Source organism: Nannizzia gypsea, genomic scaffold, assembly GCF_000150975.2.
Source record: "Nannizzia gypsea CBS 118893 supercont1.6 genomic scaffold, whole genome shotgun sequence".
Taxonomy (NCBI): domain Eukaryota; kingdom Fungi; phylum Ascomycota; class Eurotiomycetes; order Onygenales; family Arthrodermataceae; genus Nannizzia; species Nannizzia gypsea.
In genome coordinates, this window is record NW_003345196.1 from 980,971 (window position 1) to 995,110 (window position 14,140).

Sequence of the window (14,140 nt, forward strand, 5' to 3'; positions counted from 1 at the left end):
AATTAGAGGCACTTGAGAAATAAATAATTGGACAGCAGCTCTTGAATACTCAGCATATATTGAAACGTCAGCGCCTTTTCTTTTTCCCTCGCATGCGCCTTGGGCGCTTGTCAAATGTTTGCTTTTTTTGTTCTCGTTACGAGCCGTCAAATTCGAGGAAGCTCAGGGATGCTTTTTCTTTATTTGCCTTTCCTTTATTTCAGGCCGAGGTTGGTTGGTGGTGGTGATAGTTTCGTCAGCTATAGCCACCACCAACTAACAAGCGAAACTTCTCTCAAGAAGATATCATCGGGACAGAAGTAACAGACAGACAACATCTACGACCATCGACCAACCTACGAGAGCCAGCGCCGTCGATTTTGTGATCCTGCATTAGAAGAAGTGACACCGGGTAATTGGCTGACGATGGCTACCAATAAGAACCAGTACCAGACATTCCCCACGCCCGTTGAAGGCCCAAAAGTCCCATACAAGGCGACTCAGGAATCCAACCCCATCCTGCGTGGCCGGGTGCTGGAAATAGCTGCTACCTTGTCTGTTTACCCCCTGGCTGTTGTTGCCGCCGGTCTATGCCCTTGTATGAGCTCTGTTTGCCGGTAGTTTGAAGCTAACAAGACCACGTAAACGGTTTGATACTATAGGGTCCAGTCCTCGAGTTTCATCCAGGCTATTCTCTGGCGCAATGCAGGCTTCTCTACGCTCCGTGACATTAAAGAGTTGACTGCATACGAACCGAAATTCGACCCTACTGTCCTCCCTCCGTCGACCCAATACGCTGGCACAGAGGCTCCCGAGCTACCGGTCCCCGCCAGGCGCCGTCAGGATGGCAAGGGCGATTACTACACCTCTGCTGATTACCGCGAGCTCTACCAGGCTGGGAAGCTGACTCCTACCGCTGTTGTGGAGGCGTTGCTGCCCATGATCCGACGTGATACCTCACCTCCGGGCGAGTTCTCACCGGGTTTCTGCCAGTCGAAGATTGATATCATTCGTGCTTCAGCGGAGGCTTCTACGCAAAGATGGGCAAATGGCACTCCGTTGGGCCCGATGGATGGTATCCCTGTTGCTGTCAAGGATGAAGTAGACATCGATGGATATGATAAGTACATGTCAAGCAAGGTCAACTTCACGGCCAATCCCAATTTCACTTCCTGGTGCGTGAAGAAATGGGAGGAAGCCGGCGCTATTGTCATTGGAAAGACAGTTATGCATGAAATTGGACTCGGTATACCATCCATTTTGATGCAAGCATGAAGATAGTCCTCCTAGTTTCTGTGAACTGACATCTTTCTTTAGACACTACAAACAACAATCCTGTTGTTGGAACACCAAGAAACCCTCATAACCCAGGATACTACACCGGTGGCTCCTCCGGAGGCTCTGGTTATGCAGTCGGCGCTGGCGTTGTGCCTATTGCACTTGGAGCTGATGGTGGTGGCTCCATCCGCATTCCCTCCAACTACTGCGGGATTTACGGACTTAAAACGACTCACGGCAGAGTTTCAGCTGCTCCATCATGTAGACTGGCCACAAGTGTAGGAGTGCTTGGCCCAATGGCGTCTAATCTTGATGATCTTGCGATGGCCTACCGTATTATGGGAGCCCCGGATCCAAACAACCCTGTGTCGGCGGCGTTCCCCGACCCGTTGCTGAGCATTCCATCTCCTGCTTCGTCTAGAGGCAAGGTTATCGGAGTATACAAAGACTGGGTTGAGCGGTCTGACCCAGAGGTGCTAGCCATGTTTAATAAGGCTATCGACTACTACCGTGACGAACAAGGTTATGAAATCGTTGACATTACCATTCCATATATCCCTGAAGGTGGGAAGTGCCATGCCCTATCAATCCTAAATGAGATTGCAAGCGGTCTTACTAAAGAACAAATCTCCCAATTATCTGCTCCCACAAAGATCCTGGTGTCTGTGGGCGGAACCCAAGGCCTTGCACAGGACTATTTCGCTAGCCAGAGGATGCGCCATCTACTCATGAACCATCTCTCATTCTTATTCCAGAAATACCCCGGCATAATTATCGCCACTCCCACCACACCTTCAGCTGGCTCCAAGATTTCTCAGGGCGAAGCTGATCTCACCCACGGAATCAGTGATAACAACTCAACCTTGATATCTATGGAATATGTGTACCTCGCCAACTTTACTGGATGCCCGGCCATATCATGTCCAATGGGCTATGCTGATGAGACCTCCATCCCCGTTGGGCTGATGGGTATGGGAGAATGGGGCAGTGAGGAAGCCTTAATTGAATGGGCTCGCGACGGTGAGGGAATGCTGGGTGGTAAGGGATTGAAGACCCCCAACAAGGAGAAGGGCGGCAAGTGGATTGATACTATTAGTTTAGCACTTCATCCAAGCACCGATTGAAATTGATGGACTATTTGTTTTCGTGTGATAATACCCGCTTATGTGTTTTGTTTCCTCCGGGTTTCTATGTTATTTCACCCACGCCCTTTCATTTTTTTTGCAGGGTTTGCCGCTGCTACCCTTTACTTCTAGGGATTCTATGATAATTCTATATTCTTAATGACTGTCTACCAATAATATAAAACTTCATTCAGCTAAGTGGTAGCACTTCAATATGAGTAACCGGAAAAATAACCATCCAGAACACATAACCAAAAGGTAAATAACTGATCTCTTCATTTGAGCCGATGAAACTCCATTTCATGCCCGAGTCAAACAAAAGGCTAATATAGGTAATGGGATAGTACATACCGGTCAAAGAGCATCCAGAAAGCAAGACGGTGGATACAAGCTGTACCATCACTCCGTTTATTCTAGCATTCACATGTCAAAAGAGAAGAGGGTATTAGAAAACAGAAAAGAATAGTTGATAGAAATGAAATATATGAGAACCATATCAATTGGCTAACGTGAATAAACCATGACTGAGTTTTAATCGTCTGAATCTGAATTTTGCAGAAATAAAATAGAAATGAAGGTAATGAAGAAAATATAAACTTTAGAATAAAACATGGCCTTAGAAAATGGAAGAAATGGAATGTGGCGGCACTGTAGCTTGTCGGCTAAAGGGTCAAGGCATGAGGGTTTATTCCCCGTCGGTGTCGGTGTCGGTGTCAGTTTCGCTTGTATCGTCTGCAGCGTCACCATCAGTGTCACTCTCATCATCTTCGCTGGAGTCAGCAGCACGCTTTTTCCTGGGTGGTGCTTGACCAGTTTTCAAGGCTTGCATTTGTCCGGCAATGGAATCTGGTAGGCTGTTAGTAGATATACATAATAAAGTGAGCAGAAGATTGCTAGTCGGTTCAATGCATACCTTCGTCCGGTTCACTAATGTCGTCTTCCTCAGCCACGGCAGTGGCCTTCTCCAAATCAGCAACTTCAAGAGTAATTTCCTGCTCTTGATCAAATCCGATGTAACTGTCGCAAACGATGTTGAGAACAAATGGGAAGCTTCCAACCTGTGGAGGAGCTTGGAACTGCATCTTCATCGTCTGTACGTTGAAAGTCGGTTTACCCTCATCATCAAAGATAGGCTTGTCGAATTTGGTGAATGTGAAAGGAGGAACGGCCATACGGTCCTGCTTGGCATCCGCGAGGAAAATGTGCCATCGAGGTGAGTGGTCGCGGGCGAAATAAGGGGCGTGAGCGAGTGGGGGTTGAATCTCTGGCTCATCTTCCTTCTCGCTTTGAGTTTTCTTCTCCTTTTCCTTGGGGTCAACTCTAGCATTTCCTGTCTGGGCGTCTGCTATGGCGTCCTCATCGATGTCTTCAATCACAAGATCCGACTCCTTGACTGGTGGAACGTACTCGCAGCCAGGTGGGACGAAGCGGGCTTTTACCACAAGTTGTACCAAGCTGCTTGGAGTTATGACTTTTTCGCCTTGCACTCTGAGGACAGCCTTGCACAGTTGCAAGGCAGGTATTCCCCGTGCTACCGAGACTGCAGTTTGGTACTGTGAGTCAGTCAAGAGGCCATTTCCAATGGTCATGCTTCGTCGCTTGACTTCCGGTAACTTCATGAACTGCTGAATGGTCATGTGAGTTTTAGAGTGCTCGCCTTCCACGGATCGGACGACGTTAGGGGTAAAGTACGGAAGCTGTAGGAGAGGGGAGGAGTCTGGTGCAACAGCTTGGATGAGGTTCTGGGACGTATATAAAGATGCCATGATAGGTTGTAAGTTTCCGAATGCTAGGGCGATGGTAGTGAACGCATTGTTGAGGGTAACGGCAGGAGGTGCAACTTGAAACTTTTCTATAGAGTTTTATGCAATTAGATATGTCCGGCAGAAGCATTGGGAGAAGATGGTTCTCAACCTACCGTTGTTAAGGGTGCTATCCTCAAGGTCCACCCTCCCAAGATAAGCCCATAGCAGTGCGAGAGCTTTTCTTCTCGTCTCATCATCCATGTTGCTTAGAGCCAGCTTATCCCCGGGTGCCATATCCACCGAGTCGAGAATCTTCTTCTCGAGCTTGGCTAACCCTGAATTCGTATGATCGCCCTTAAGCAGCTCCATATATTCATCTCCCACACTCATGGTGCCAATCATATCTCCTCCAGTCAGGCCCGGTTTGTACGCTCGGAACAGACTTCCCGCGCTGGCCACAAGAACATTGTCCTTGGTATAGCGCTGGTTACCGTACCACCACCTTCCAACGGTATACGGAAGGAGCACACCAAAGAGGATTCCGTAGAGCAAAAGGACAAACTTTCCGTTGCCTTCGGTAACGATAATCTTGGGAAGGGCGATACCGATACTAAAGCTCTGTTTTCCATCGGGGTGACCGAATTGGATGTAGTTGTTTCTAATTTCCTCATCTGTAAGAGTTTTGTACGCCTTTGTAAGTTCGACGAAGCGTTCATTGAGCATCTCAACGGTTTCATTTTTGGTAGGGTCAGGTCTGATCTTGTCTGGGTGGAATTTAACTGAGAGCCGTTTATAGTGTTTGCTGATAGCTCTCTCATCCGCACTCTAAATCAGTGGTCAGTCATAGATCATGGGTAGACAGTCACAAGTACACAAAGAATAAGAATTTGTCATCTCACTCTGGAAATTCCGAGGATTTCGTAAGGGTCCCAGATCTTGGGCGCAGATCTTGCGGTGACTGCGATCAGGTAAACCATCCAAGCCATAACTGCATAGCCAATAATCACAGTAATGATCCTCTTAATACGGCGCTCCTTTCGCAGAAGTTTCTGCTTCTGGCTCTGTATGATATCGTCATGTTGCGGTTTGAAGTCGGATTTGATTCGAGGAGCGGAGTTTTCGAGTCCTACAACGCGGGGGGAGGCGATATCAGCAAGCTGCAGGGCACACGGCAGACAATCAACTCGAGACTAAAGTTAACAAACCTTTGACGGGCCTGAGAAGGGTATATGTGAGAGGGAGGGTAACGAGGCCGGTCAGTGTGAGTATGAAGAAAGGGAAGAACTGGCCCTAAATATGTCAAACAGGCGAAATCAGCCACGGGCACCACAAGATATACGCGTTGCATTGGGCGATACCGACCTGCTCGTCGTAGTTATAGTCTGTCGACATGGCTGCGAATGTTCCAGTTATCCAGAAAAGGTCGGGTGTGTGTCTCTGGGTGAGCACAAGGGCTCATAGGGGTGGTGTGGTCCCTTATATATATCTCCCACCTCCGATTCTCACAGGCGAACAAAGCTTTTGAATCAACAAGAGGTCGTTATTGAATACCCTAGGTGAAAATATTGAAATGCCTGCCTGGCATCAACCTATTAACTGGTGGTTCTCTTCGTCGTCTTCTCCGGCTTTGATCTTCTGCGATCTCGATGTCACATCCGTGGCCTCTTTTGATAGTCCGCCTGATCGAGACTAGCGTCATGGTCTAAACGTGGATTTAAGCTACCGCACTAGTCCTGATATGTGGAATGGCCCAGAAATTAGAGTCTAGCCACCTTTGGATAGTTTATCCGGATAAAGTAAGCAACCCTATGCCCTAATGATTCCGAGAAAAGTTAGCGCAAAAGCGGATGACGACATAGCCAAAGTTAAAGTATTTTGATGTCAAAAGTACTCCGTACATCGGACGGGAATTTGGCTGTCAATGGGCTTCGTACGCTCTCGATAAGGTAAGAAATGGAATAATCTCCTTTGTGGTAATACATATTACCTTTGAAAATAGTAATAATAACCAACAGCTAGTTAATATTACTTATCTCTGGTGGCCTACAGTTCCCAAGTGAATTGGGGATACCGCTTCTTGGTACCCATCTTCACTGCGTCCATATAGAGGCATTACCCATATATGTATAACTACATAACCTTTATTTTTCCCTTATCTTCTTTTTATCTTCCCCCGGTCATTATCTAACGAGTTAGAACTCCCGTATTTTGACCACATAAATCACCTTGAACTCCTTCAACCTTTCTCATTATTTCCATCGCTGTCATTACCTTTACTATCCTCATTCTCAGTATCAGAAACGCTAACTGCAGCTCCTCCTTTTTTGAGTTCCAATTTTACCCATAATTTTGGGCTGCAACTAATTTAATAATGCTTCCATTGCTTTGTCAGTCCATTTGTAGGGCTGGTCGCCTGACATATACGTCGGTTTTATTGTTTTATGCGAGAGCTGCAAATATCAATACTCTCTAGAATCTTCCATGGGTAGGCCAGGGCTGGGTGTTTACCGCATACTCGAAGATTCCCCGGCTTTATACTCCTTATACTACCCAAGGCTCAGAAATCTCAGTAGACGATGAGCTTCCCGCTCCAGTGCAACGAGAACAAATATTTAATGGAATATTCCCCGCTCACTTTTCGGGTGAAGAAATATCTTTAAGAACCACTAGGAAAGAGTTTCATGACATCTTTAAGGCGTTCAAGGCCTCAGCAGACAAGTACGCTTATTTCTACCCCACTAGTAATAGCTTGCATGCTTATGTTGTGACTTGAGAAACAGAAGAAGTCGAACTGCGATTGTGCAATTTAACGAAGCATTCCACAGCACTATTATCAGACACAGTCTAGTCTCTGTACACGAATGTTTAATCAATTCCATTTCCAACCAGCTGCAGAATCTCGCACTTCCAGCGGAGTTTTCGTTTTACGGCGATACCAATATATCCGACGAAATTTCTAACTCAGACCTCCAGATGGTCAGAGACTCTAATGATTCTGGTGTTGATCCTGTCCTTGCTGTTGAGGTTGGGTTCTCCCAACCTAGTGCAGATCTAGAGATGAAGATCAAAGACCTTATTAAAAAGACCACAGTTAAAGTCGCTATACTGGTAGACATCAAAGAGACTCCTAATTATAAAAACCCGCTCCGAATCAAAGCAAATAAGGAGATCTATTATTCTGAACAAAACTCCCACCCAGGGAATCCCGGGCTGCTAATTCGCCAGTACTGCGAGGGACGGGAGCCGTACAGCCCTGTGTTTTTATATGGTGTTCGATGGACGGGCGAGTTTACCGCCGCTGTGCAGGTATTCGGCAAGGGCACTTCCACGGACGAGCCAATCCCATGGACCCCCAAAATGGCGAGTGCTCTACAATAAGGAGTTGGTACTGAACTGGGATCTTTTAAGGTATGAATTGGAGCGAGCTAGGCGCCATCTTGCAGCTGAAAGGCACGCAGCGGCCGCCTGGAAGCCGGCTAGTGATGGAAACTCTTGATAGTACGAGTAAATTTTTGAGGATGGTGGTGGAAAGGAATGAGACTAGAGTCAACCACAGGAAAGCAACTAAATACCAACGGATGTGCTAGTTACTTAATTCAGATAGGTAATCCGACTATAATAAGTTGCCAAGTAGTTAATTATTGGTTAACGTGAATGCTAGGTATTCGGTAAGGAGCCCCTAAAATGACCAGAGTATCGTAGTTACTAGGAGTGAAGAGATTCTTCATCTTCTGCATTGCTTATTGTCTCCATCGAGCCCCAGTTAATAAGCCTGAGCTAACTGACTTGCAAGTTAGAGTTAGGGTTAACTAAGCTAGTGCGTGAGGCTAGTGACGAGCTTAGTTCAACCTCCGCAATCTCCATCGTCACAGGAACCGGCAAAGGATAGATCGCAAGATGGCATCCTACTCGATCATCCTCTCAGTCGGGGGGACCAGCATAAACAAATATCCCGGTAAGTAGCTCATTAACTAGTTAGTTAGCTGGATCGCCTCGCCGAGTTCCATACCCATTTGTTAACTACTGTGGCTAACCTGTACGATGATTTGGAATCCAGGCAAGCAGCACGCCCGCAGAGTAGCCGCCTACTTACCAAAGCACCAGGGCCTCATCTACCTACCAGGCCAGCAGACTGTGCTGTCTGAAGACTCAGATCAGGCGAGGCCGTTTAAGCAGCGCCGCTACTTTTTCTATGTGACTGGAGTCGTAGAGCCTGACTGCCATGTTACATATGACATTGCCGAGGATAAACTGACGCTGTACGTGCCGGACTTCGACTTCAAGCGGACTATCTGGACAGGACCCACGCTGGGTAAAGATGAGGCAAGCCAAAGGCATGTATATCACGCTCTTTCTAAAACCCGACGGCAATATTGACTTGGGGCAGATATGACGTTGACCAGGTGGAATATTACTCCTCGCTAGAAGGTGATGTTCAGCGGTGGTCTCAAGGGAACCCATCGTCGCCCATATATATACTACACCCGGACCAGCGACCAGTTACTCCGTTGACGGTGGCGTATTTATATGAGTCAAAGTCGCTGAAACACGCGATGGATGCGTGCCGTGTGATCAAAGACGAGCACGAAGTCCAACTGATCCAGCGAGCGAATCGTGTCTCCGGAGCCGCACATCGTAGTATCCTGGCTAATCTGCGCCATTTCAAGAACGAGGCGCAGATCGCCGGTCTTTTTATTGATGTCTGCCTTTCCTTACGCTCGAAGGGAACGGCCTACGAGACAATCGCAGGCTCGGGTTCCAACGGTGCCACGCTGCATTACACCCGCAACAACGAGCCGCTGGCCGGCCGACAGATGGTTGTGCTTGATGCTGGCGCCGAATGGAGTTGCTATGCAAGCGATGTGACGAGATCATTTCCTATCCCGTCGAGTGTACGCGGCGGAGGAGACTGGCCTAGTCGCGAGGCCGAACAAATCTACACCATCGTGCAGCGCATGCAAGAAGAATGTATTAGCCGAGTGAAGGAAGGAGCTCTTTTCTTTTCGATTCACCAGCATGCTCACGCCGTCGCGCTGGAGGAGTTACTCAAGCTAGGCATATTGCGTATCCCACGGGGCTCAACTAAGGCCGATCTCATCAAGGCAGAAGCGACGGCTCTATTCTTCCCACACGGTCTAGGCCACCATCTCGGCTTGGAGGTGCACGATGTCTCACCGGATAGCGGCACCATACCTCTGGACCTTGCTATAGCATGCCAGAATGGCCTGATGAGCGTCACTGAACATCGACCTCCATGCACGCTTTCGGCCCCGCCGCTAGCATCCGGAATGGTCATCACCGTGGAACCGGGGCTATACTTTAACCGACTGGCCATTAACCAGGCGCGGGAGGAGAGGGACAAGCCGGACTCGAAGGGTAGGTTTGTCAACTTCGATGTAGTGGAGCGGTACGTGGATGTTGGAGGCGTGCGTATCGAAGATGATGTGCTTGTCACAAAGAATGGGAACAGAAATCTCACCGATGCACCTAAGGGGAGGGAGATGCTTGATTTGATTTATGGTAGGTAGGTAAGTTTGCCATATAAAGTATATGTTTAAGCGGTGACTAGAGGCTTCAACAGCGTAACTCTTAAATATACCTACATAGACCGGATTTTCGGATATCAGAATGACACTAGTAAATATAGAAACAACTTTACATCTCGTCTTGCTGCCTGTAAATAACGATAAAAATCCGTGAATACTTTGGTGTGGCCTTGACCTCGCCTTCAAGCAACAGAAACACAACAGCCTTGGAACTCTTTCACAATGCCTAGAATAACTTGATATTACTGACGGCTGGTGTTTCCCTTCTACGTTTCATGCGGAATTCCATTTAACCCTTAAAATTGTTCCGTCTAGTATCAACCATGAAGTTGCCTACATTGGCTGTAGCAGCTACTAGCTCCCCTCCGAAGCTAGATTTTGTACCTGGCTAACCTGTTTTTTCCTAGAACACATGAATCCCGAAGTGATGATTCTAAGATATTGGAGCAGCCGGTAAAATATGCGTAGGTATTTATAAAACAACGTTATACATGATCCAGAAAGAATTCCAGAGCAGAGGGAGGAAAAAAACACTCAAAAACTATCCACCCGTTACTCCAAAGAATAAAACCCAGTCGTCCATCTCGCAACCCTTCTCCTACGAGCTCGTGGATAGATACTCAAGACCTAGCGCGTTTGCCTCGCGAGCCACACTAGCCTTGATAGTCCCACATCTAATGATGTTTAGTAGTATCCCATAGACACCAACTGTTTCCGTACCCACGGCGACTCTCTATGCGTGTCTAACTTGCCTGTGTCGAGAAGCCGGTTAACAACAGCCTCATTCCCATTCCTGATAGCCCATGTGAATGGGGTGTCGCCATTATCATCCTTTGTATTAATATCAACCCTGCCTGTTTTAAGGAGCAGCTTAATAATAGCATTATGCCCATACATAGCAGCGTGTGAGAGTGGCGTCTTGCCATTATCATCCTTTGTATTAATATCAACCCTGCCTGTCTCAAGAAGTAGCTTAGTAATAGCTATATGCCCATACATAGCAGCGTATGAGAGTGGTGTTTGGCCATATTCATCCTTTGTATTAATATTAGCCTTGCCTGTTTCGAGAAGTAGCTTAACAACAGCCACATGCTCACACTTAGCAGCGCATAAGAGTGGCGTTTGGCTATTATAACCCGTTTTATTAATATTAACTCTGCCTGTCGCAAGAAGTAGCTTAACAACAGCCACATGCCCACTCTCAGCAGCGCATATGAGTGGTGTTCTGCTAAAATTATCTGTTGCATCAACATCAACCACCTCCGAACCAAAAGGATATTTGGATCTAGCCCACGTAAACAGGCTTTGGCGGATATGATTATCTGCAGTGGTATCATTCTTGCCTGCTGTAAGAAGTAGCTTTACAACGGCCTCATGTCCATGCTCAGCAGCAAGTAAGAGTGGTGTTTGATTATAGTCGTCCCTTATATTAATATACTTCTTTGTGTGTTGTAGGATTTTCCGGAGTGGTCCTATTATATTGAATTGTGCAAGTATATGGACCAGGCTAATTGAACTCGTCCATTCGTGTGGGTTATAAGCGCAATAAGCCTGCCACCATATATTTACGAGCTTATTTGACGGCCACTCAAAGTATTCCAAAAGATCCCTTTGAGAAATGTCCTGCGTTTCGCTTTGATTGACATGCGATACCCATGAGTTCACAGCATACTGTAACAGGGGATACTTGGAGTAGAGGATATTGTCATCGTCTGCTTCTGTCTGAGCTACCTCCATCCTTATCTCCTCCATGAAGAAGTAACGTATACAGATTCTGGACAGCTGATAGTGTGCGCGTCCCTCCACATCACGCCTGTTGCCCTTTTGAGTCGATGCCTCGTCCTCTAGAGTTGATAAGCCCCCGTTGAGGAAATAATCCTTGACTGACTGATGGATGAACTGTACACGCTGCGATGGCTGCATGACCTCGACAATGCCGCAGCCGAGTGATTTGACCTTCTTCTCCATCATTTTTTCATCAGATATGTAATTGTCCGCGCTCTGGTATGCTTCTAACGACTGCCGTGGGCTGTCAACTTCGGGATCTACGATCACAGCCCATCGCAACTCACTCAGCGACAGGGGCCTCATGGCAAAGCAAATCCATTGGATCAGTTTGAGTGAGTCTGACTTCGTCTTCTTCCCTTTCATCCTCTGGACAAGCCTGGCGTATAAGTCGCTCAGCTTTTCGGGGGCAGACATGATATTTTTTCTGATCATTTCCCAGTCCTCTCCTCGTCCCAATGAACTATCAATTTCCTCCCCTATGAGCCGTACCCACATGAAAACTCCAGAGGCGTGACTGATGATTATTTCTCGAATGTCGTCCGGGATCCAAGAAAGCTCCGTGTGCACGTAGGTCGAAATATCCTTTGTGTTTTCTTCCTCAACACAGATTATTGACCCATAATCGAGGACTTGGATAGGGTAGTGACGGCAAGAGAAGCAGACACGAAATTGGAAATGAGAGGAGGGATGGTCGCTGTCTTCATCAGTGCCTTGGAGCCAGGACTTGAAATCCTTTACCAATTTATTCGCGCCGTCTTTGCCACACTCATCCAACGCATCAACGAATAACCAGATTGAACGGCTTTTCAACGCCTCCTTAAGTGAAGACCTAAAATAGCCACGAAGCTCAGTCAAGTGCCACTTCCACTGTTGGCCTGGTTCACCGTAGTTCTTGCATTTTTCGTCGAAGTCGGTTTGAAGATCTGCCGGTGCCTCAGGAAGATGCTGGAGTAGCTGGTGGAGTAGTGACTGGAAGAAGCCTAGCAGTGATTTCTGTAACTCTCCTCCACGGCTATGGAAGAAAAACGAAAGAAAGATGGTATTGTCCTTTTTAGCCGCGGTCGTATTAACATTCTTCAAAGCGTAATGTAGCAGGGTCGATTTTCCAGAGCCGGGCTTCCCCTGGATCCAGAGCAAACTCCGATCGCGAGTGGCCCAAGCCTTGTACTCGTCGTGTCGAAGCAGCCACTCGCATGTCCCCTTAGCGGCAGATTTAATATCTTTAAACCGAGTGCCCATCTCCTTGAAGGACAGAGAGTGCAGTAGGGCCGACGAGGGCTTAGTACCTTCAAATATTTACTACGTGGTTAGGAACGCGCATACCTTTTAGCGATAGGAACGCTCACTCTTACCGATATTGATAGTTTCAGCGATAAATTGGTGGCCACTGCCTGTATTGTTGTTCTGGATGCCCCCAGTGGTGTTGAATTGACGGCCATTATCAGCAAGTTGTTGGAAAAGTAGGGATTGACTGGATGGCGTAGACCCGTCCATCGCGTCCTACTTTCGAAGCGCCAAAGACGGAATTGGGGTTAATCAGAATTCTGAATGAGAGATTTATCGCAAAGTCAGTCCCGGGGTCTCCTCTTAAGGAAATATGCCTATCGAAGATGTCAAAAGCAAGAAAACGAAAAGGGGAGTGTAATTAAGAATATATCTAGCCTCCGCCTCAGCAGGAGAAAGGCAAGAAGGACTATGCGTAGCCGCCAGCCTTGGGTCAGCAAGGAGTAGGGCTGGAGGCGGCTAGCTTTGAGGCCACCAATGCAGCTGTATGCAAGCGCTATGGTGGTATCGCATTGAAACCAGAAAAGTGGAAATGAAACCCCCTCGATGTCAAGACGAGAATGAGTCCTTAGGACTCTTTATCCATTGATCAGAGTCTAGGGCTTACAGGTAGTTCTCGGATCCGAAAATATTATCTCGATCTGAGCCGCTGGTAAAACGCTGGGGGCCATAACTCTTATAGTAGCGTCGTCATGGATATTTTTCTTTCTAATGATATCCTCTATATTGGTTAGATGGTAGTTATTATGCATGCCGTGCATAGAACTTTGGGGATGGTTTGACTTGTAGGCCGGCTGTTCCCTGGACTTCATGCAGGCCAAAATGAAATGATGTCCTCCTTCGTATAGTTACGGATCAGGCTGGCCGCAGCAGTAAATTGCAAAGGCATTGTATTTATCTGGAAGGTTTCACTTTTGGGCATGTGGCAATCAGCAACTGGCAACTAGCGATTGAACATTAGATCCTACATTACTCCCATCGTACAGGGTCACATAACCATTCGACTAGGTCACAACGTCGCGGCCTATCATCCTGTAATTAGCGAGCACGGTTAGCCCTCCACAGGAAGCTCTGGAGGGGCCAGGATTTGGCAAACCTGCATGGCACTCTGTAGGCTTTCCATAAATAGGACTGGGAGGTCACTGACTTGTGGTTCATTGGATGCAAAATTTTTTGTGGTTTAGCGGTTAGCAGTTGCACGTAGGTACCTCTTTTAGTACTCTGAAAAGGGGAGCGCGGGAATGGCCAAAGCATCGCCTATTCTAAGGTTATGCGTATGCAGATGGGTTGAGCGGCTAAGTATAAACGGTTGGTCCGCAGCGTAGAATGTGAAGTTGCTCGCACTCTCTCCCACAAAATAGATGAAAGTAAGACACCTTGGATATTATTTGTTTCC

At 47.2% G+C, this 14,140-nt stretch overlaps 5 protein-coding genes across 5 annotated transcripts; 3 read left to right on the forward strand and 2 right to left on the reverse strand.

Annotated features, from left to right (window-relative positions):
- Positions 1-405: 405 nt before the first annotated feature.
- On the forward strand, positions 406-2,381 carry MGYG_06971 (amidase; the record flags this gene model as incomplete). The annotated part of the gene is made up of 3 exons (XM_003170929.1): positions 406-533; positions 642-1,225; positions 1,297-2,381. 3 exons carry the CDS (start codon positions 406-408, stop codon positions 2,379-2,381), a joined length of 1,797 nt encoding a protein of 598 aa, XP_003170977.1.
- Positions 2,382-3,066: 685 nt separating this feature from the next.
- MGYG_06972 (translocation protein sec63) lies at positions 3,067-5,518 on the reverse strand (the record flags this gene model as incomplete). The annotated part of the gene is made up of 6 exons (XM_003170930.1): positions 3,067-3,227; positions 3,295-4,233; positions 4,300-4,951; positions 5,026-5,252; positions 5,332-5,416; positions 5,489-5,518. 6 exons carry the CDS (start codon positions 5,516-5,518, stop codon positions 3,067-3,069), a joined length of 2,094 nt encoding a protein of 697 aa, XP_003170978.1.
- Positions 5,519-6,497: 979 nt separating this feature from the next.
- MGYG_06973 (hypothetical protein) lies at positions 6,498-7,504 on the forward strand (the record flags this gene model as incomplete). The annotated part of the gene is made up of 3 exons (XM_003170931.1): positions 6,498-6,513; positions 6,616-6,844; positions 6,907-7,504. The coding sequence occupies 3 exons, from the start codon at positions 6,498-6,500 to the stop codon at positions 7,502-7,504; spliced, it is 843 nt and encodes a 280-aa protein (XP_003170979.1).
- A 519-nt stretch (positions 7,505-8,023) lies between these two features.
- MGYG_06974 (xaa-Pro aminopeptidase) lies at positions 8,024-9,654 on the forward strand (the record flags this gene model as incomplete). Its single annotated transcript, XM_003170932.1, has 3 exons — positions 8,024-8,081; positions 8,184-8,464; positions 8,530-9,654. The coding sequence occupies 3 exons, from the start codon at positions 8,024-8,026 to the stop codon at positions 9,652-9,654; spliced, it is 1,464 nt and encodes a 487-aa protein (XP_003170980.1).
- A 702-nt stretch (positions 9,655-10,356) lies between these two features.
- On the reverse strand, positions 10,357-12,954 carry MGYG_06975 (sex-determining protein fem-1; the record flags this gene model as incomplete). The annotated part of the gene is made up of 2 exons (XM_003170933.1): positions 10,357-12,746; positions 12,813-12,954. The coding sequence occupies 2 exons, from the start codon at positions 12,952-12,954 to the stop codon at positions 10,357-10,359; spliced, it is 2,532 nt and encodes an 843-aa protein (XP_003170981.1).
- Positions 12,955-14,140: the final 1,186 nt, after the last annotated feature.